We start from the raw sequence: 22,009 nt of genomic DNA, 5'->3' as shown, positions 1-22,009 counted from the left end.
AGCCACCTTGCCAGAAGAAACAGCAAACATGGAAACACTGCTGACCGTTAGAAACTCGTATAAGAACATAAGAATTGCCGCTGCTGGATCAGACCAGTGGTCCATCGTGCCAAGCAGTCCGCTCCCGTGGCGGCCCCCAGGCCAAAGACTAGTGCTCTAAATGAGCCGTTATACTTTCCGGTTGAGCAGGAACTTGTTCAACTTTGTCTTGAATCCCTGGCAGATGTTATCTCCTACAACCGACTCTGGAAGAGTGTTCCAATTTTCTACCACTCTCTGGGTGAAGAAGAACTTCCTTATGTTTGGACAGAATCTATCCCCTTTCAACTTTAGAGAGTGCCCTCTCGTTCTCCCTTCCCTTCATATAGGTGCTTCCTGGGAGTATAGTATAATCCCATTACAATGGACTCGCTTATAACGGAATTTCGCCTATAGCTGATGAGGTCCACTGGTCCCGACCGTGCGCCTTTATAAACATACAGAAAATCATCGCATATAGCGTACTCACATATAACGGACTTTCAGATATGACAGACAACCAATTTGGTCCACAGAGCTGTTTTGAGCTGTAGTTTTGTTTGGTTATAACAGACTGTTTTTCCAGGTCCCTTGAAGTCAGTTATAACGAGGTTATACTGTATTGGGTTAGTGAAGAATGGAGCTTATTTACTATAGCTGCTTTCTTTGCCCAAAGCCAAAACTCTTCCTTCCCTACGCCATCTATTCCCTCATAAAACACTTATCTAGAGAAATAGATTTGTTGTTGTCTTTTATCTTTTCTTTTTATTTCTTTTCTTTCAGCAACAGAAAGAAGGAGAGAAGAGGGAGGGAAGGTAATGGGGGAAGGAGAGGGGCCCAGAGACCTCCTAGTATGCCCCCTAAGGATTTCACAGACACCAACTCCCCCCCCCCATGCTCAACTGGTTCAGCAGCAGGCCTCAATCTGTGCTCCAGTAGTTGCTCTGTAGGCTACCTTGACCCTACTGGAGATAGAGAAATACTGAGGTGCTGGACCTGCACAGTATTCTTATAGGGCAGAGCACATTTCTGTGTTTTTCCATCTCCACCTGATAGCCAACAAACACAAGTTCTGGACTGATCTGGTGAGGAAGGTAAGGAAGCTTTTTTTCCCCTCACTATGATGTCCCTCATACCCTTGGCCACTGTTTCAATATACCCAGCCACTGTTTCAATATACAGTATTTGATTTCATCTTTAATTCTCTCTTATATAGAAGACCAAAAATTTACAATTTGAATATAGATTTTGAATGACTCCTCATGGTTAATCATGTCTTCATGCAACAGGAATCTATAATATGTACATCATATAATTAGAGCACAAAAGGATAAAATAAGCAACATCACAGATTTCTAAGCATAATACCTGATCCGGAGGCTTGACTTAGTGAACTCTGAATGATCAACTTCAGATTTTTTCAAGGTAAAAAGTTTTTTAATTGTTGTTGCATCCTGTTAATGAAAATGAAAAATTTCCTATATAAATGTGTTCCAAAATCAATTCTTAATTGAAAAGGTACTTTTATCCCCATTAAGAAGAAATTAGGTTCTTACCTGCTAATATTCTTTCTTTTAGTCTCTCCAGACCAGCACAGCAACTGATGGGTAATAGCTTATCCTGACTAGCAGGTGGAGACTGAGACACAAACTTTTGGCTATACTATAAGTGGGTTGTGCAGTCCCAAGTACAACCAGTCTGATGAATAGCCAAGCAGAACTAATAAAACTAATAGATTAAGGAAACTTAAAAACAAAACAAAACCCAAAACATTCCCACAGCTCGGCAGCTATGCCAGATGAACCAAACGCTGTTGAAAGAAATGATGTCTGGAAGAACCAGTAGAAAGAAAGGAAGCCGCCCTTCGACCAGGGCAGTAATGGCGAAAATCACACAAACGCCCCAAGCAACAGCCCCTACAACAGCAAGCGAACAAAGTCCTCAGGAAGGTGGGGCATCGTCAGTCAAAGTCTGAACCAACTCTTCCAGATCCTCACCAAACAAGGAAGATCCCCGAAAGGGAAATTTCGTAAGCTTAGCCTTAGACGCCATGTCTGCTGACCAACCACTGAGCCACAGGGTAAGGCAAGCGGCCACTCTTGAGAGCTATGGACTTGGTCGAAGCCCGCAACAGATCATACAAGGCATCTGAGAGATAAGAAGTGCCCATATCAATCATAGCTACCCCCTGATCCACCATTCATTAGACTCTCAATCAAACACACGCTCAGACCACCAAAAAAAAGCCCGAGCCACCAGACTGCCACACATCGCTACCTGAACTGCCAGGGCAGCCACGTCAAAACTCTGCCAAAGAAGAGACTCTATCCTAAGATCCTCAGAGTCCTGTAAGGCCGAGCCGCTCTCAACCGGCACCGTATGCCGACGTTTGATGGTTGAGACCACTACACCCACTACAGGAGACTTCAAGGTATCCCTATCCTCCTCTGGGATGGGATACAGGAGAGTCATAAACTGAGTGAAATGAAAAGGCGTTTCCGGCGTCTTCCACTGTGTGAGCACTATATCCTGACTATTCTGATGCATAGGAAAGGAGTGGGAGGCCGAGCAGATCCCCCGAAGCAGAAGGTTCACCACATGTGGGGGTTCTTTTGCGTCCTCCTCAAAACAGACGAAACCTGAAGAATAAGTTCCTGGAGCTCTTCCCACTGAAAAATACACACCACTGACGCATCCTTGCCAGCTGGCAGCTCTGGAAAATACCCACCAGCAGCATCTGTCCCCCGAGAGGATCTTGGGGTTCTTGCAAGGGGTTCAAGTCCGCATAGGTGTAAGCGAATCCCCAAACAAAAAAACTTCATCCCACGAGACCCTTGGCCACTTGGACAAAGACAGGGGGACTGGGTCAGAACCGGCGTTGAGGGGGGCCAAACGGGGGGAGTGGGATGCAGAAAGCAAAGACCCCCTCCAAAAAAAAACCCCCAAAGAGGAAACAGGACCCCCCGGCCACCTGAAGTTAAATATTGCACAAGACCAAAACAGAATCTGGGGAAAACCCCCCTGGCAGCACAGCAGGACTCACTGCAAAAGTAGGAGACCCAGCAGAATCCTGCCCCTGTCTCTAATACAGGGGGAAGGTCACCTGAGGATGCAGACAAGATAGAGGTGCTTCCCTCCAAAATCAGTGCAAAAACCGCCAAAAAAAACCTCTGAGGTCTGCAGCAGCAGAGAGGCCTGAACTGCCCCAGCCGCTAAAAGCAGGCAAGCCAGCAACAGCGGTAAAGGAGTCCCCAGCACTATCAGCGGTAAGGGAAACCGCCTTTCCCTGACTGTTGGCAGCTGGGGAAATCCCTGTGTGGGTGGTAGGGGAAGCCTGGGATTTCTCATTGCCTGCTGTCAACTTGAGGTGCACGCACAAAGGGGGAACCCTGCTTGCCAGTACTTAAGGCCGACCAGGATTCCTTTTCGTGGTGGCCGGTGCACCTCGTGCACACACCGGCCACATCAACCTTGTGTCGAGAACATAGTGAGCACTTTTTCCCGTTAAAAATCCTCACTGCGAAAACTGCTACAAGAAAAAATACAAGTGCCAGTTAGCAATTAATCTTAATTAAAGGCTTACCTTCAGACTTGCGCTGCCTCAGGGCTTTTTTTTTTTTTTTAATATAACTTTAAGTGGGGGCGTGTCCGAGCAGCAAAGCAAGATGGACGCCTGAATACTCTTCTCCTCCACATTTATCAATATCATTGAAAGCCACACGTGTTATTTTCAACCAAAAAGTATTGCTTTCTGTATATGTTAAAAGAAGAAAATGTCAGCTTCTAAGCCATGTAAAATGGACACATCTCCAAGCTCAACTTCAACTTTGAAACGGACCAAACCAGATCCTCCGACTCCAGAAAAAATTTCACCTGAAAAAAAGGCTGCACCTGCAGGAGATGCGGTGCTTGATGAGCTTTGAGCCCTCAGAGAACTAATAACCAAACACTTTGAAACCACTAAGGAACTCAAGGAAGACTTATCTGAGATTACTGCCTCTCTGTCAAAATTTCAGCTACGCATGGAAAAGCACAGTTACTTACCGTAACAGGTGTTATCCAGGGACAGCAGGCAGATATTCTTAACACATGGGTGACGTCACCGACGGAGCCCTCGGTACGGACCTTTTTAACTAGAAGTTTCTAGTTGGCCGCACCGCGCGTGCGCGAGTGCCTTCCCGCCCGACGGAGGAGTGCGTGGTCCCCAGTTAGGATAAGCCAGCTAAGAAGCCAACCCGGGGAGGTGGGTGGGACGTAAGAATATCTGCCTGCTGTCCCTGGATAACACCTGTTACGGTAAGTAACTGTGCTTTATCCCAGGACAAGCAGGCAGCATATTCTTAACACATGGGTGACCTCCAAGCTAACAAAGAGGGAGGGGGGATGGTTGGCCATTAGGAAAATAAATTTTGTAACACAGATTGGCCGAAGTGTCCATCCCGTCTGGAGAACGCATCCAGACAGTAGTGAGTAGTGAACGTGTGAACTGAGGACCAAGTGGCTGCCTTGCAGATTTCCTCAATGGGCGTGGAACGGAGAAAAGCTACAGAAGCAGCCATAGCTCGGACTCTGTGGGCCGTGACAGCTCCTTCCAGTGAGAGACCGGCCCGAGCATAGCAGAATGCAATACAGGCAGCAAGCCAATTTGAAAGTGTCCGTTTGGAGACAGGACGACCCAAACGGTTGGGATCGAAAGACAGAAATAGCTGAGGGGATGTTCGGTGAGCTCTGGTACGATCAAGGTAGTAAGCAAGGGCACGCTTACAATCCAGCGTGTGCAACGCCTGTTCCCCAGGATGCGAGTGAGGCTTAGGGAAGAAGACGGGCAACACAATGGACTGGTTGAGGTGAAAAGCCGAGACCACCTTGGGAAGGAATTTAGGGTGGGTACGCAGAACAACCTTGTCATGGTGAAAAACAGTGAACGGTGGGTCAGCAACCAGTGCATGCAGTTCGCTGACCCTCCTGGCAGAGGTGATGGCAATTAGGAAAAGCACCTTCCAGGTAAGAAGCCTGAGCGAAGTTGTGGCAAGAGGCTCAAACGGAGGTTTCATGAGAGCTGAGAGAACCACGTTCAGGTCCCAGACGACAGGAGGAGGCTTGAGAGGCGGTTTGATATTGAAGAGACCTCTCATAAATCTGGAAACCAGAGGATGAGCCGTGAGGGGTTTTCCGAGAATAGGCTCATGAAACGCAGTGATGGCACTGAGGTGGACTCTGATGGAGGTAGACTTGAGGCCAGCGTTGGACAGCGAGAGCAGATAATCCAATACAAGTTCTACCGCTAGAGAGGTGGGTTCCTGATGATGCCGGAGACACCACGAGGAGAATCTGGTCCACTTCTGATGGTAACATTGGAGAGTGGCCGGTTTCCTGGAGGCGTCCAAAATGAGGCGGACCGGTTGAGATAGATTCTCCGGAGAGGTCAGCCCGAGAGAAACCAAGCTGTCAGGTGGAGTGAAGACAGATTGGGATGCAGTAGAGACTGATGCTGCTGTGTAAGTAGAGTAGGAAACACAGGAAGAGGAATGGGCTCCCTGGAGCTGAGTTGGAGCAGGAGGGAGAACCAGTGTTGACGAGGCCACCGAGGGGCGATGAGAATCATGGTGGCTTTGTCCTTTCGGAGCTTGGACAGGGTCCGCAACATCAGAGGAAGTGGAGGGAAGGCATACAGGAAACGATCCCTCCAATCGAGTAGGAATGCATCCGGGGCCAGACGGTGAGGAGAGAAGAGTCTGGAGCAGAAGAGGGGCAGCTGATGATTGTGAGGCGCTGCAAAGAGGTCCACTTGCGGAGTGCCCCATCGAGCAAAGATGGAGAGTAGAGTCGGAGGATCCAACGTCCACTCGTGAGGTTGAAGGATGCGGCTGAGATTGTCGGCCAGGGAGTTCTGTTCGCCCTGGATATAGACCGCTTTGAGGAAGAGATTGCGGTCCGTGGCCCAGGTCCAGATGCGTAGAGCCTCCAAACAAAGGGGGCGAGATCCGGTGCCGCCTTGCTTGTTGATGTAGTACATGGCGACCTGATTGTCTGTGCACAGGAGGAGAACCTGAGGGCAGAGAAGATGTTGGAAAGCCTTGAGGGCGTAGAACATGGCCCTGAGTTCCAGGAAATTTATGTGATGACGACGATCCTGTGGGGTCCAAAGTCCCTGGGTGCGTAGATCTCCCAGGTGAGCTCCCCACGCATAGGGGGATGCATCCGTGGTGATGATCATAGAGTGAGGGGGTAGATGAAAAAGAAGACCCCTGGAAAGATTTGAGGAGTTCAACCACCATTGGAGAGATTGCTGAAGAGATGATGTCACAGAGATGGGATGAGAAAGAAGATCCGTAGTCTGTGACCATTGGTTGGCGAGGGTCCACTGAGGTGTGCGAAGGTGGAGACGTGCCAGAGGAAGGACATGCACCGTCGAGGCCATGTGACCCAGGAGGACCATCATCTGACGGGCAGGAATGGAGGGATGCAGAAGCACCTGACGACAGAGGTGGAGCAGGGTTTGCTGACGATCGGAGGGGAGAAAAGCCCTCATTAGTGTGGTGTCCAGAACTGCTCCAATGAACTGAAGTCGCTGGGTGGGAATTAGATGCGACTTGGGGTAATTGATCTCGAACCCCAGGAGGTGGAGGAGAGAGATGGTGTGATGAGTAGCCTGTAGCACAAGTTGAGACGTAGGAGCTTTCACCAACCAATCGTCCAAATAGGGGAATACCTGGAGGTTGTGAGACCTGAGAAAGGCCGCCACTACTATAAGGCACTTGGTGAAGACCCTGGGTGAGGAAGCGAGGCCGAATGGTAGCACCTTGTACTGATAGTGGCGGTGCAGCACCTGGAACCGCAGGTAGCGGCGAGAATTCTGATTGATGGAGATGTGAGTGTAGGCCTCTTTGAGGTCCAGGGAACATAGCCAGTCGTGTTGAGCAAGAAGAGGGTAGAGCGTGGCAAGGGAGAGCATTCTGAACTTCTCCTTGACCAGGCACTTGTTGAGGTCCCTGAGATCGAGAATGGGACGGAGGTCTCCCGTCTTTTTGGGAACTAGGAAGTAGCGGGAGTAGAATCCCTGACCCCTTTGATCTGGAGGTACTTCTTCGATGGCATTGAGAAGAAGGAGGGATTGAACCTCCCTCAGGAGGAGGGGGGTTTGAGATGAGTGTGAAGCAGACTCTACGGGGAGGTTGTCCGGTGGAAGAGTCTGGAAGTTGAGAGAGTAGCCGTGGCGGATGATGTTGAGGACCCACTGGTCCGATGTGATGACCTCCCAACGGCTGGAGAATATGGTGAGACGACCTCCGATTGGTTGTGGAAGAGGTAGCGAAGGTGGATGACTGGCTATGCCCTGGAGAGAAGAGTCAAAAGGGCTGGGATTGCTTAACAGGCTGAAGAGGCTTGGAGGGTTGAGTGGCCTGAGAACGAGCCTGTGCATGGTGTTGTTGTTGACGGGGCCGCCGAGGTTGTTGAGGAGGCGGATTGAGTGGCCTGGCTGAGAACCTGCGCTGATAAGATGACTGAGGTCGATAAGGTCGGGCAGGCGGAGCCTTCTTTTTTGGTTTGATCAGGGTGTCCCACCTTGTTTCATGGGCGGAGAGTTTCTGGGTGGTGTGAGGGAGATCGGGCGTGCACACCGCTGGCACTTTTTAAAACCGACCTGCGGGGGCATGAAGGGGAAAACGGCCTCCGCAAAATCGAACCCCGAGGCCTGTATAATGGCAACAGGCCCCGCCGGGGCACAACGAAAAAAGGGGAAAAAAAGCAAAGTTTTTTTTTTGTTTTTTTTCAAAGCAAAGAAACCCGAAGGTAAGGAAGATAAAAAAAGAGAAAAAAGCGCGAGCGGGAAGGCAAAAAGTGGTTTCAACGGCCGTTGAAAAAGCACACGCGTCTTCTTCGCTCCGCGGAAACGAAGAAACTGGGGACCACGCACTCCTCCGTCGGGCGGGAAGGCACTCGCGCACGCGCGGTGCGGCCAACTAGAAACTTCTAGTTAAAAAGGTCCGTACCGAGGGCTCCGTCGGTGACGTCACCCATGTGTTAAGAATATGCTGCCTGCTTGTCCTGGGATAAAACTTGAAACCAGGGCTGATTCCTCTGCTCTGGAATTAGAACAGCAACGGATTTGCACTGACAAACGCATCAAAAAATTGGAGCAAGATCTGGAAGATCTTGCTAACAGGAGCCGTAGAAATAACATTCGCATAATTGGTTTAAGAGAAAATATTGAGGGAACGGACATGACTGCCTTTCTTGCAAAATGGTTGCCTAAAGTACTCCACCTGGATCCTGCCTATGAGATTGACATAGAACGCTCCCACCGGGTCCCTTCTCATATGAAACAGAATCAACCCTTCCCTCGTCCGATAGTTGCTAAGCTCCTTCGTTTCCCACAAGCACTCCAAATTCTGACAGCTGCAAGATCTCATGCTGGTCTCATCATCGATGGCAGAAAAGTGCTGATTGTACCGGATTTAGCCCAAACAACCTCAAGAAAACGAAAATCCTTCCTAGCAATGCGAGCCAGACTGAAAGCTATGAATGCCCGATTTGGTCTGCAGTACCCCGCCCGCATGGTTGTCACCATTAACAATGCTACTACGGTGTTTGACTCTCCTGAATTACTACAAGCTCATCTCGATCAGATTTCATCAGGAAGCATGGGAACCTGAACTCTCCTCTCACACCCCCATCGGTTCTGTTTAATCTACAGCACTGGCTCGTTTGCCTGCTGAATTGTTGTTAAGGATTACACTTGTTTTTAGGCGAGTTTGCTCTCCTTGCCTGGGGTTTTGCATTTGCAGTTGTATTTCTCTTTGATTCTTTAACTTACAACCCGGTTTTGATGTTCATATCCATGCAGTTCTACAATGATTTTTCAGTGCTCTCTGCCATTTTGTTACATAAGTGCTTCTTCATGCTCTAATTGCTTTCCCGCCTTGCCTTTGCCGCCATTTTTCTGTCCCTCCTCTTGTCTGCCCTGTATTTTGCTGTCTATTGAATTTAATTAATGCATACTCAACTCCACACTGATTTTTCCCTAGCTTTTGCCTCTGTGTATCTTGTACAACTTTTGTTCTGTGTTTCTTCTGTCCTAGTTGTCACTTTCCTTTCAGCTTGCCGTTCCCTGTCTCAGGATTAAACTACCGACATGAACTTCTTCTAAGTATTGATTTCCTTCACTGCTCCTTTTCCTGACAGCTATTTAACTTCGTTTCTTCTGCTCTGCAAAGGTGCTAGGAATCCTTTTTGTTTTCTCTCTCTCTCTCTCTATCGCTGGTAACCTTTGCAATAACTTGACTTCTCACAGTCATTAACACCCCATTAGTCTTTTCTTTCTTGTTACCTGCACTGTGATCGGAGCTCATGAATTCTCTTTTCTGGTTTTCTCTCCTTCTAGGGCTGACTCTCCTATCTCTCTGGCATGCTGAACTTCCAATCTATTTATTAACCTTTTTTAATATGTATTTTATGTTATATAATCAACCCCCTATTCTATATAACAATTTAGTTTATTGTTCTCAGTGTTTATTGTAATAAAATGAATTACCTTCTCTTCTTTATACTCTTCTTTATACTTATGTATCTAGATTGCTGATTATTATAGTTATCTTATTAAATGTACTTCTCTCTTTCTACTAGCCATGCTATCTATGCCTTTCACAGTTTTAAAGTTTTAAGTTTACTCAGCTAGACTAGTTTTTGAAAACTATCTTTTAACATTTGACTTTATTTTCATTAAATTCTTCACTGCCTTATTTATTAACTCTTAATTCAAATGCTGGTTCTTAATATCGATTTTATTTTTCTTAACTTGTTTTTTTTATTCTAAGATACCTTATTGAATGACTGCCTGTTCAGATGATTAGTACTTACCAATTTAATTTATCCAATGTATTACTTTCACTGTGTCTTTGATTATTAATATATTTAAACCTGCTATTTTTTGCCTTACTTTTTATCTCTTACTTCAAGCATTATTAATGAATAGATTGCGTGCTTTCTTTTACTAATCTGTCTACCTATTTCTGTCTATATCAACTGCTATATTTGGATTTCTGAATTTAATACAGCTATGTTTGTAAAGTAAAACCAAAATATTCCTTGTACACTATATTTGATTGTATATTTCTATTACCATCTACTTGCTTTTTTATGGACTTTGTACTTTATTGAATTCCTATGATTGATAACTTGTATATGAACTTATTCCTTTATATTTTTTACCATGGTAAATATTGATTGATTGTTTTGTGATTCTCTTCTCCTACCTTTTATTTCTTCTATACTTTGGTATTATGGTCTTTACTTGTCTTACCTTTCTTCATTGAATATGTACAATACTTTTACACTTATTTCTGACGCTGTTCTGTACAAATGGCTTTCTCATATTATTATATGCTATGTAATGGAGGACTGTTTTCTACTGGTCCTTCAGGTGCCTCTTGTTTACCTGCTTTTCCCCCATCATCTCAATTTTTCTCCATTTGGCTGAGCCTCTCTTAGCTCTTCATGCCTTCTCTGTACCTTTTCCCCCAGAGGTCCTTCTTTCCTGCTCTGTTCTTCTTACTTTCCATTTTCACGCAGTTCCTATTATGTCTTTATTTAGCTTTATTTTATAATGGCCCCTAGAGATAATTTTTCCAAGCTTACTTTTATATCCTGGAATGTTAATGGATTGCGACATCCTATAAAAAGGAAAAAAATCTTTACACACCTTAAAAAACTCAAACCATCCATTGTCTTTTTGCAGGAAACCCACATTTCTAACCTCTCACATTTCATAGGGACTACTGACTGGTTTACCCACATTGCAGAAGCACCAGCCCTTGGTAGGAAACACGGAGTTGCAATTCTATCGCATAAAAATATTCCTTTCCAACTTCTAGATATGAAACATGACACTGAAGGTAGATGGCTGATTGCTAAAGTGAATATTTACTCCCAAGAGGTACTTCTCGCCAATGTCTATGCCCCTAATATAGATTCCCCTGAATTTTTTCTGCAACTTTTCCAAGCTATTTCTGAATTTGAACCTCTACCTCTCATTATGGCAGGTGATTTCAATCTGCCGCTGGATACATTGCTTGATAGACATTCACCTTGTTTTCTCTCCCCCTCCAAGGCAAATCATACTTTACATTCCCTGCTCAAACACTATGACCTTACAGAGCCCTGGAGGTTACAGCACCCAGATGCTAGAGAATATTCTTATTTTTCTTCTCCTCATGCTAGTTATTCAAGAATTGATTATTTTCTTATTTCCTCCTCACTAATACCCAATTTAGAACGCTCTACCATCAATCCTATTGTCATCTCAGACCATGCCCCAATATCTATTGACTTGAAATGGTCATCCCTGACTTCTTCTAGATCTCCTCTTTGGCGTCTTCCTAATCATCTATTAACTGATGAATCTGTCAAACAACGGATCGATAAATTTATCACTGAATTCTTCCATTTCAATAACACAGATTCTATGGATCCCTTGACTATATGGGAAGCTTTCAAAGTTTCTCTCAGGGGTGAACTCATTTCATGTCATGCATACAAATTAAAACAAAATAATATAGAACAGCAAAATATTGAACTTCAAATCAAATCCCGAGAACAGGAGTTCTTCCGCACTAATGATAAAACTCTTTTACCTGATATCTATAAACTCAAATACTCCTTTAACAAATTAGCCAGTATGGCAGCACAACAAGATATTTTTACTACTTCTACCAAATATTATGTGGAGATGAATAAGAGTAGCAAACTACTTGCTAATTACCTCAAAAGGAAGAGAGTCAAAGTACAGATTTCTTCTATTAAGAGTCCTTCTGGGACACTTCTTTCCTCACAGTCGGATATCTCTTCAGCTTTTCATTCTTATTATAACCAACTCTACACATCTGAGAATATGAATCATCTGACCGGTTCAGATGACTTCCTAGCGTCTTTGCAGCCACCCTCTCTAGCAGCAACGGATGTAGAGGTACTACAATCTGAAATTGATATCTCGGAAATATTACTAGCTATACAAAACCTCTCTTCTGGAAAATCGCCTGGGTCAGATGGCATCACTGTGGAATTCTATAAACTTTTTAAAACTAAATTGTCACCGATTCTCACCACCCTATTTAACTCACTGACTCCTCAAAAAGTATCTAAGAGTCACTTCTTAGATGCCATTATTACAGTTATTCCAAAGCCAAACAAAGACTCCCAACAAATTTCAAACTATCGACCAATCTCATTGCTAAATGCGGACTACAAAATATATGCTACTGTTCTTTCTTCCAGACTTCAACATTCTATTGGCTCGCTTATCTCTGCTCATCAAGTTGGTTTCATGCCGGGTAGACTTATTACAGACAATTCTCGACTTTTTTTTCATCTCGCCTCTATTGCACGCGCGGCTAAAGATCCATGTATAGCCCTCTCTCTTGATGCAGAAAAGGCATTTGATAGGGTAGAGTGGTCTCATCTGTTCAGCACAATGTCCTGGATTGGAATCCCACCTAAATTTATAGAATATGTTAAAATATTGTATTCATCTCTCAAAGCCTCCATTATCACAAATAACATTCTATCAGCCCCTTTCTCATTACAAAGAGGTACCCGACAAGGATGTCCCCTTTCGCCTTATCTTTTTAACTTAGCCCTTGAACCTCTTCTTCTAGCCATCAATTCTGATGTGCGAATCTCAGGTATTGTGCATGATAAACAGGAATATAAATTGTCAGCTTACGCTGACGACGTGCTCTTGTACCTCACTAAACCAGAATCTTCTTTGCCTGCCCTCTTTGATCTAATTCACACGTTTTCCCTCTTCTCTGGCTACAAGATTAATCAACAAAAAACTGAGGTTTTGCCCCTCAATGACCTTTCTCTCCCAACACTAGTTCAACAGTTCAGTCTCCTATGGTCTCCAACACACTTCAGATACCTAGGAATCGATTTGTATGCCACTCTGTCCACAACGATTCATCATAATACCATGAATCTTATTAGTACAGTGAAAACACTTCTGCAAATGTGGCACCCACTCCATCTCTCATGGTGGGGCAGGGTTGAAACTGTTAAAATGGTTATTGCTCCTAAGATTAATTTTATACTCAGTATGATCCCCAGATTATTTTCTGCTTCATTCTATAAGCAAATAGATAAGCTTCTCTCTAATTTTATTTGGAACCATAAGCCACCCAAAATTGCTCTTAAAAAGCTCAAAGCTCCTAAAGAGTGTGCTGGAGTGTTATTCCCTGATTTTCTTACATATCACAAAGCTTTTATACTGCAACAATCTTGTCAATGGTTTTCTTTGACTCCTGCCTATTGTCCTCTCTGGTTACGACTAGAACGAACTCTTTGCATTACCTCACTTTCATTAATTGCACTTTTGACCTCTGTCACCCCCCTCCATAAATCTAATCCCATCATATCTCAGTCAGTGTCCTGCTTCATAGAATTAGATACACTATTAGATGTATCCATCTGCAATTCTACTGCTACCTCTTTATGGTTCAATCCACTTTTTTTGATTGGCAATAAACCAATATATTGGCCTACCTGGGCCCAAAAAGGGATCTGGTCCTTAGCAGATATTTGTACGCCTTCTTTACAACTTTTGACCTTCGCAGAGCTACAACACAATTTCGCTCTCCCTGCCTCATCTTTTTTTCAATGGTTACAACTGACTAGTGTAATCAAAAAATCAAATGTTCTACGTACCACTATTTTGGGGGTTCCGTCCCTGATTTCCCTATGTCCTAAACTACTCTCTACTGGGCACCTGGCATCACAAATATATAAATTGTTTCTCACATCCCACGTTACTACTGATGCCTCCCTACGTAGATCTTGGGAACTTGATCTAGGATTTCCTATAAATGATAGGCAATGGACAATCCTTTGGTCTAAAATTATTCGAACGATTCCTTCTGCCAACTCTATTCAGTCTTTATATTTTCTGCACCATAGGACTGTTTGGACTCCTCAAAAATTGCATGTGGCTGGTCTTGCTCCCTCAAATAAATGTTGGAATTGTAAATCATTACCAGGTACCTTGCTACATATGATATTTGAATGTTCCTCATTAAAACGATTTTGGACATATGTCTGGTCCATTTTCCAATTAATATTCCAATTACATTCTGATTTATCTTCAGATATCATAATACTAAAATCAGAGGCTCCCTCCATTACTATTTCTAGAACTCAACATTCTTTGTTTGATACACTCCTTATTATTGCGTTAAGACTTATACTTTCTAACTGGAAATCTTTTGACTCGCTTTCTGTTCATTTTTGGTTCCAATCAGTCTTATTACAACATAAACACGAGTTATTGATCTCCTCCGAAATGCCTCTTTCTGCTAATGTTCACACTAAATGGGCCGCTTTTACAGATTATTTGGACTCTCTTTGAGAACTCAATACATCTGAGTATATTACTGCTCTCTGTTTCCACTTTCTTTCTCTTTTCTTCCTTCTCTTCTTTTTCTCTTTGGCCTCTGGGGGATCTCTCTTTTTCCTTCCCCCCTTTTTCCCTTTTTTCTTTCCCCTGATTTAAGATCCTCTTCCCCCCCTTCGGCTTTTTCTTTATCACTCTCTCCTCTCCCTTTCTTTCCTCTTCCCCTTTTTATCACTCTCCTCCCCTATCTCTTTTTGATTATCACAAGAATCCAATGACAATATTATTGTGATATATATACACATAATTTTTTCCTTTATATATATTTCTAGAATTCTTTTGTCTTGATTATGGTAACCATTTATTGTTGACCTGTTTTGTTTATTTTTTATTTCTGTATTTTTGAAAATCTTCAATAAATTTTCAAGAAAAAAAAAAAAAATATATAACTTTAAGTTACAATTGAAGATTCCACTGGCTGTTAAAGCTATATGCCTTGCCAATATCGGTGGCAAGGCTTACAGCTGATGCACCTCTACGGTAAAAAATTGTGGGGAAAGGGGGAGGGACTCGACCCATCGAGTGTGGCACCCCTCAAAGTCAGGCAGACCTCCAAAAGGGTCCCTCAAGCTTAATCCAGCACCACAGAGACAAGAAAGCCAATTTAAACAAAATCCAACAGCCCTACACTAACCAGGGAAGACTGCACAGGCTTACCACCTCCACCTGCTGGGGACTAAGAGCAGACTGGTTGTACTTTGGACTGCACAGTCCACTTATACCAGTGGGTCTCAAACTCAAACCCTTTGCAGGGCCACATTTTGGATTTGTAGGTACTTGGAGGGCCTCAGAAAAAATAGTTAATGTCTTATTAAAGAAATGACAATTTTGCGTGAGGTAAAACTCTTTATAGTTTATAAATCTTTCCTTTTGGCCAAGTCTTAATAATAATATTGTCATTTATAGCTGAAGAGACATATTACATTACATTAGAGATTTCTATTCCGCCATTGCCTTGCGGTTCAAGATGGATTACAAAAGAATTACAAAAAAGTATTACAAGAGGAAGATATCTGGTAATTTCTAGAGGAGATAAAGAGTAGATGAGGTTGCTTTGGGGAATCGGGAAGGTATTGGGAAGTAGGAAGGAGCTAGTGGTATTAAGTCGTTTGCAGGAATTTCTTGAAAAGTAGCGTCTTTACTTCTTTTCTGAATGTTTTGTAGTCTGGGGTTATAAGTAGTAGATTGGAGATTTGGTTGTCGAGTTTTGCTGCTTATGTGGCTAGGAGGCCATAAGAAACTGTTTTATTTTACTTTTGTGATTATGGGGCCTCAAAATAGTACCTGGCGGGCCACGAGTTTGAGACCACTAACTTATACTATAGTCAAATGTTTGCGTCTCAGTCTCCACCTGCTGGTCATGGTGAGCTATTACCTATCAGTTGCTGGACCAGTCTAGAGAGACGATAAAGAATTTGTGTTTATAAAAATTAGGGCTGTGCATTATTTGCAATTAACACTTTATGTATTGTGGCCACTAAAATTAATTATGCTTGCTGCACAGTCTCCCACCAGCATTTCCCTCCATTCCACCCCCTCCCGATGCATGGCCCAGTATCTCTTTTCCCTCCTCACCCTGCAGTTGGAACAGCGCTCTCAAGTCTTCCTCCCCCAGGTGTACCTTTAAATCGAGGTCTTCCCTCAGTCCCCGGCAACGATACTCACATGCTGCCTACAGACTGGCCAGGGTTTTCATTCTGACCCATCCCACACATGCAGAAACAAGTTGCTTCAGAAGGGGCAGAACAGGTCAGAGGGAAAGCCAAGGTGTGGGCCGCAGGCAGTGTGTGATGTCCAGCTGTGAAGAGGGGTGGGAGAGAGGACTGCTGATCACTATTAAAATTTTTAATCAAAATGCAGCCCTAAAAAAAACAAAAAATAAATATGATATAGGACCTAGGATTATAAAAATTGCATAGCAGAATAGCTGGCATAAGGCAATCTTGTTTTCATTAGCAACTTCTATATAATTTAATAATTATTAGCAAATTGAATTGCCTATGTGATTAGTGCAGCATACTTACCATATTTACTAATGATGTCTAAGATAATTTATTAAGGGGATTCTTCCATTTTGTGTTTAAGTCTGAAAACATGACTTGACACACTTAATATATTTATTAATATTGTGAGTTCTTTGCATTACAAAGAATTTCAGAACACACCCCATGAGACGCAAAACAAGTGCCGCATGCTCTCACAGTTGGTCTGGGAACCCATGGCCACAACAAGCCAGTTCTCGGAGGGAAGGGGATGATCATCCAGGATGAGTTACCATGAATGCCAATCCCCTCAACTCAGTCCTTAACTCCACTGAAGACGACTCAGCCTGACGGTTGCTTCTAGGAGCCTTGTTTCAAAGCTGTTGCACCAGTCCGTGTGTGCTACCACCTGCTAGAAAACAGAGAACTACTAACAAATTCATATGCTGCATTAGAGGTGATGGCAAGAAAGCTGATTCTTTGTCTCCATCTATTGGCAGGATAGCATAACTCTAAAAGTCTACACTAGTCTAATAGGGCAATAAGAAAAAATTAGTTTATTTCAAGGAAGAGAGAACAAAATCAGGGCACTAATCAAAAAACCGCAGTTTTATTTTCAAATACAGTACAAGTATAGCATGGGACAAAATAGAAGAGGTGAGAAAATAACTGAAAGAATAAATTAGAGAAAAACACACAAGCCGCTTAAAAACTTCATACTATAAAACAATGTGCATGTACTGGGAAAAGGAGAAAGGTTTTCAAGCAACTAACCTTGAATACTTGAGATCCTGGTTCATTGTAGGTTTTGGCATTCTTTGCTAAAAGATCTATATCTTTTCCCATTGCACTAACACTTTTGTAATGTCCAGTCTAACGGAAAGAAATAAAAATAAATAAGGTTTATTCTACTCTTCACAACTACAGAAAGCACAATCATTCAATGCTAATACACTAAAAATGGACTAAAAATCCTTTCTCCTAATCAAGTAATGGGCCAACATTTCATTCAGTTTTAGTCATCATTTCTGTTAGATGAACAAAAGCTTTCCTACCAAGATCTTCTCCAAAGAGACAGAAAAAAAGAACCTACTGAACTAGAAAGTACAGCTCACTTTTTAATTGGGATGACTATTTTGAATCAGACATCTTCCAACACTATTTTGTTTTCATCTTTTGACCTTTTCCCTATTTCATTATTCAAACTCAAGGCTCAATTCATGAAGGACTTTTGCTATAGGTACAAAAAGGAAGAACATCCTTAATGATCATATTTTAAACCTTAAATACATTTGCTTCCTCTTTCAAATTAACCCTTTACTCCATATACAACACTATTTCCCAACCTCTTCAAGCATAAGGTGCATGAACAAAATTATTGCGCAGCAGGCAGTGTGGATATAAAGAGGATTTGTATGGCCAAAAGAAAAGCTAGGGAAGTACTGTACGGAAAAAGGGAAAGCTGTGCTGAACAAAAATGGGCTCAGCTATCTGAGACCTGCATACAGGTTTTCTATTCCACTTTACCTATTCAGTTCAAGGTTGGATTACATTGCAAGTGGTTGGGTCAGTTACCAAGGAAGTTACAATGAACAGTTTGATACAGACATTCAATAGTTTACACTCAAAAGAGCAGGAGTTTCAGTCTTCACAGATGACATTAAATTAACCCATTCAATTGATCCTGACAACCCAGATGACATTTCTATAATAAATCAAAAAATGTTATCTCTCAATGTCACCAAAACAAAATCCATGGTCTTCCCAAACAAGAAAGATTCAACTTTACTCTCTCCTATAGAATTTAAATCCACCCCAGTGCAGACCGTCAAAACCATTAAGCTTTGAGAGTCACACTCGATGAGAATTTAACATTCCATGATCATATCAGTTCTGTTGTACAGAAATGTTTTTGCTGTCTACGCATGATTCGCTTTCTTTCCAAATTGCTTGACCAGTCTTCTCTAAACATCCTCATTCACTCTTTAGTTATTTCTTGTCTAGATTATGTCTATGTCTTGTCTAGATTATGATTATGTCTTAAGGAATTACGAAGAAGGAAATTAGGCACCTACAAATAGTCCAAAATGCTGCTATCAAGATCATCTTCAACGGTAAAAAATTTGATCACGTCACGCCCCTTCTGATTAAAGCACACTGGCTTATTTACAAAATCATGTTGCTGACATTCAAAACTAGGAAAGCAGGACAGCCGTAATTTATTAACCGACTCTTGATTCCTCATACTCCTCAGCTTGCCATCCCTTCCTTAAGAAACATTAATACGATGAGAAACAATATATTTTCCGTCGCTGCCCCCTCGCTCTGGAACTCAGCCCCGAACTATCTAAGAGAGATCATCACCTCAATTGATAAGTTTAAGTCCAGTCTAACAACTTTTCTTTTTTGAGATTTGACCATCCTTTTAAGGATGTTTTAACCCAATGTTAGCTCAGCCTTTTTTGGCTGACCCCCCTGTCCCCGCGTCCTTTTGGTTTTCTCCTTTTTTGTTCTTTCCTATCCAAACTATTGTAGTTCCTTCCCTTTTCCCTTCTTGCCAGTTTGTTTTAGTTAGTTCTGTAAGCCTGTTATTTTGTGTTGTATGTTTCTTTGTATTATCTTGATGTTGGTTGTTTACTTGTTTTATTTTATCTTCTGTAAAACCGCTTTGAATTTTGATAAGGTGGGATAACACATTTTAATAAACTTGAGACTTGATGCACTAACCACTTATATAATGATCCCACCCTCTCTGTACATTTTGCTAATTTCATCTAATATTCCATCTTAATTAGCTAAAAGCATCGCTAAATGATTCTTACACTCTCTATATTGTTGCACAGGTGTGGTAAACCTTGAGTGAACATAGAAACATGATGGCAATACAGGCCAAATTGCCCATCCACAGCGTCCATATCTCCTCCTCTGCCTAAGAGATTCCACGTGCCTACTAAAAATGTTACAAGTTGGTGGGAGCAATTACTTCCAAACCATTTTTTGCATGAAATGTTAAGTCACACGCTATACACCGATTCTAAAAAGAGATTAGATTCTTACCTTGCTAATATCTTTTTCCAGTAGATAGGTGTGGCGTTTTGGACAAGCGGGGGCAATCTTCCCATGATTACGAGCCCTTACAGAAGGAATCCACCCCAGACCCCCTCCGCATCCCTCCAACTTCATTGAGAGCTCCACTGCCACCTATAGTTAGTCCCCAAGCAAGCAAGAGCTCTACTGAAATAAGGTGAAGTAGGGATATGGAAAAACCTCCCCAACTAATAAGTCTGTTCTGCTCAAACAAAGTAACATAAGACCTATGAACATTTAAACAGAGCAACAAGCATGTCAGGAGAAGCATTAAAGGAGCTCAAATAGTAACCCAAAGTATACTAGTAATAGACTACTTTTCATGGCCCAAAGGCTAACTGACCTCCATGAACAGAATTGGAGAAGAATATTCTTAACGAAACAGGAGGCAGGCATAGGAGTGAAATGACAGGGCAGAGGTCCAGAATGTCACACTTATCTACTGGAAAAGATATTACCAAGGTAAGAACCTAATCTCTTTTTTCAGTGCAATAGGTGGGTCATTCTGGACAAGCGGGACGTACAAAATTAGTCCCAGAAATCTAGGGCAAGATGATTGTGCCAGCATGTAGCACTGAGGACCCAAAGGCAGAGTCCTCCCTTGCCGTCACATCCACACTGGCACTTGAGTAGTAGCAAGGAATGAGAGGCACACATAACTAAGTATGTGCTCAAAGGGATTTCCTGAACAACTGAAAGCCACCACTGATGTCTCTTGTTGCTGACAGAAGAGCTCACGTACCAGTCTGGACCTGAGCATTAGGCAGGGGTGACTTTCTTCCATGGAACACCAAATCAGGTCTGAAGGCAAGCTGAGAAACACAACTCTAGATGTCACAACCTGAAGCCATTGAACAGTTTTTATTCCAATAATAAGTTGAAATTCTCAACTCATTATGAAACAGCAGCCAAAAAAAAAAAGCAAATAAAATGCTAGACATTGTCTCTGGATCGAGCCATGATGCAAACTGCATCTTAAGTACTATGTACAGATCTGGTCATTCCTAACTCAAAATGAATACACTTCTCCCTTCGTATCCACAGTTTCTGTATCTGCGGATTTCCTTATTCGCATTTTTTTCGGCAGCTGACTCCACCCCACAAAATTATATCATCATTAAAGTTATTTTTCCTTTTACTGTACCGATAAAAAGGCTTATCGCTTACCATTCACTGAAAATCGCTGCTTCCCAGTGTGCACCGAGAAAAACACTGCTTCCCAGCATCTATAGAGAGAAAGGCTTCTTCCCAGCCTGCATGGAGAAAATCGCTGGGAATTGCTCCTGAAATCGCTGGGAATCGCTGCTTGCCTGTTTCAAGCCCTTAATTCTTTGGGAATCGCTGGGAATCGTGGAGAATCGCTGCTTGCCTGTTCCAACCCTTAAATCTTTGGGAATCGTGACTTATTTCAAAAACAGCGAATAACAGTAGAAAAGTTATTTGCGGTTTTTCCATATTTGCGCCTATGGTCCACCTGCATCCCCCGCGAATATGGAGGGAGAAGTGTACAGTGGAACTAGAAAAGGTTCAAAGGGTAAGAAAAGACAGTGGACAGAAAAGTTAAGCAGGTTAGGGATCTAAAGCCTGAAGAAAAGAAAACTGAGAGCAGCTATGACAGAGGTCTATAAAATGAGTGGGGTGCAATTGATATATAAATAAGGAGCATTTATTTATCCTTTCAAATAGTAACAGGACAGTGGTGCAAGACGCACAATTAAACTGCAAAATATGTTGCCAGAGGAGGTGGTGAAAACATTGCATAACTGGGTTTAATAGGGGTTTAGAGAGATTCCTTAAGTTCATAAATCACTATTAACCATACAGACTGGAAAAGCTGCTGCTTATCCATGGGTATGAGCAAGATTATACATTTTTTGGGATCCTGCTAGATGTTTGTGACTTGAATTAGACAGAGTCCAAGATATGATTTGGGGTTTTTTTTCATTTATTGAAATTTTAATAAGGGTCTTATAATCAGATCCCAATACAGATATTGGGCAGTATGAACTGCAAAGAAGGATCCTTACCCGGTTTAAGTAATACAGTAACAGATGTGTCTCCAAGAGAATGGAAGAAGTTTTGTATGTTTTTGAGTATTATTGAATAATCTCATTAACAGTGGGACTAAATATTTCAGGAAACATTTATAAAACATATTTGGGAATCCATCTAGCCCAGGAGATTTACTATGTGGTAGAGCTTTAATAGCCTGTAATTTTCTCTACTGCAGTGCCTCTCTAACTTTCTCGAGCCGGGGCACACTAAAGGTAGTGGCCACAGCTTGCGGAATCCAGAAGTGCGCGGACGTCGACATCTGCGCATGTGCAGAGGCCCTCCAGATGGGCCCCGAGACGCCAGTAGAGGGTGCCAGCAGGGAAGTGGGCCAGAGAGAAGGAGAGGCACTGGCGTCAGCTGATTGCCTACAGCAGTGTTTCTCAACTACTTCAAACTAAGTGCCCCCTAAGTCTAACAAATATCA

The 22,009-nt window shown here is 42.7% G+C and overlaps 1 protein-coding gene across 7 annotated transcripts in view; it reads right to left on the bottom strand.

Annotated features, from left to right (window-relative positions):
* The window catches only part of PBRM1 (polybromo 1), a 171,101-nt gene that overhangs the window by 110,475 nt on the left and 38,617 nt on the right, over positions 1–22,009 (bottom strand). For all 7 annotated transcript variants that reach the window (XM_033926217.1, XM_033926219.1, XM_033926220.1 and 4 more), the window contains exons 8-9: positions 17,218–17,316; positions 1,387–1,472 (exon numbers count right to left, since the gene is read on the bottom strand). In XM_033926217.1, coding sequence (XP_033782108.1) covers positions 1,387–1,472; positions 17,218–17,316 — 185 coding nt within the window. The remainder of the gene's footprint in view (positions 1–1,386; positions 1,473–17,217; positions 17,317–22,009) is intronic.

The sequence above is a fragment of the Geotrypetes seraphini genome, chromosome 17 (assembly GCF_902459505.1).
Source record: "Geotrypetes seraphini chromosome 17, aGeoSer1.1, whole genome shotgun sequence".
NCBI lineage: Eukaryota > Metazoa > Chordata > Amphibia > Gymnophiona > Dermophiidae > Geotrypetes > Geotrypetes seraphini.
This window is presented reverse-complemented; position numbering and strand designations above follow the sequence as displayed.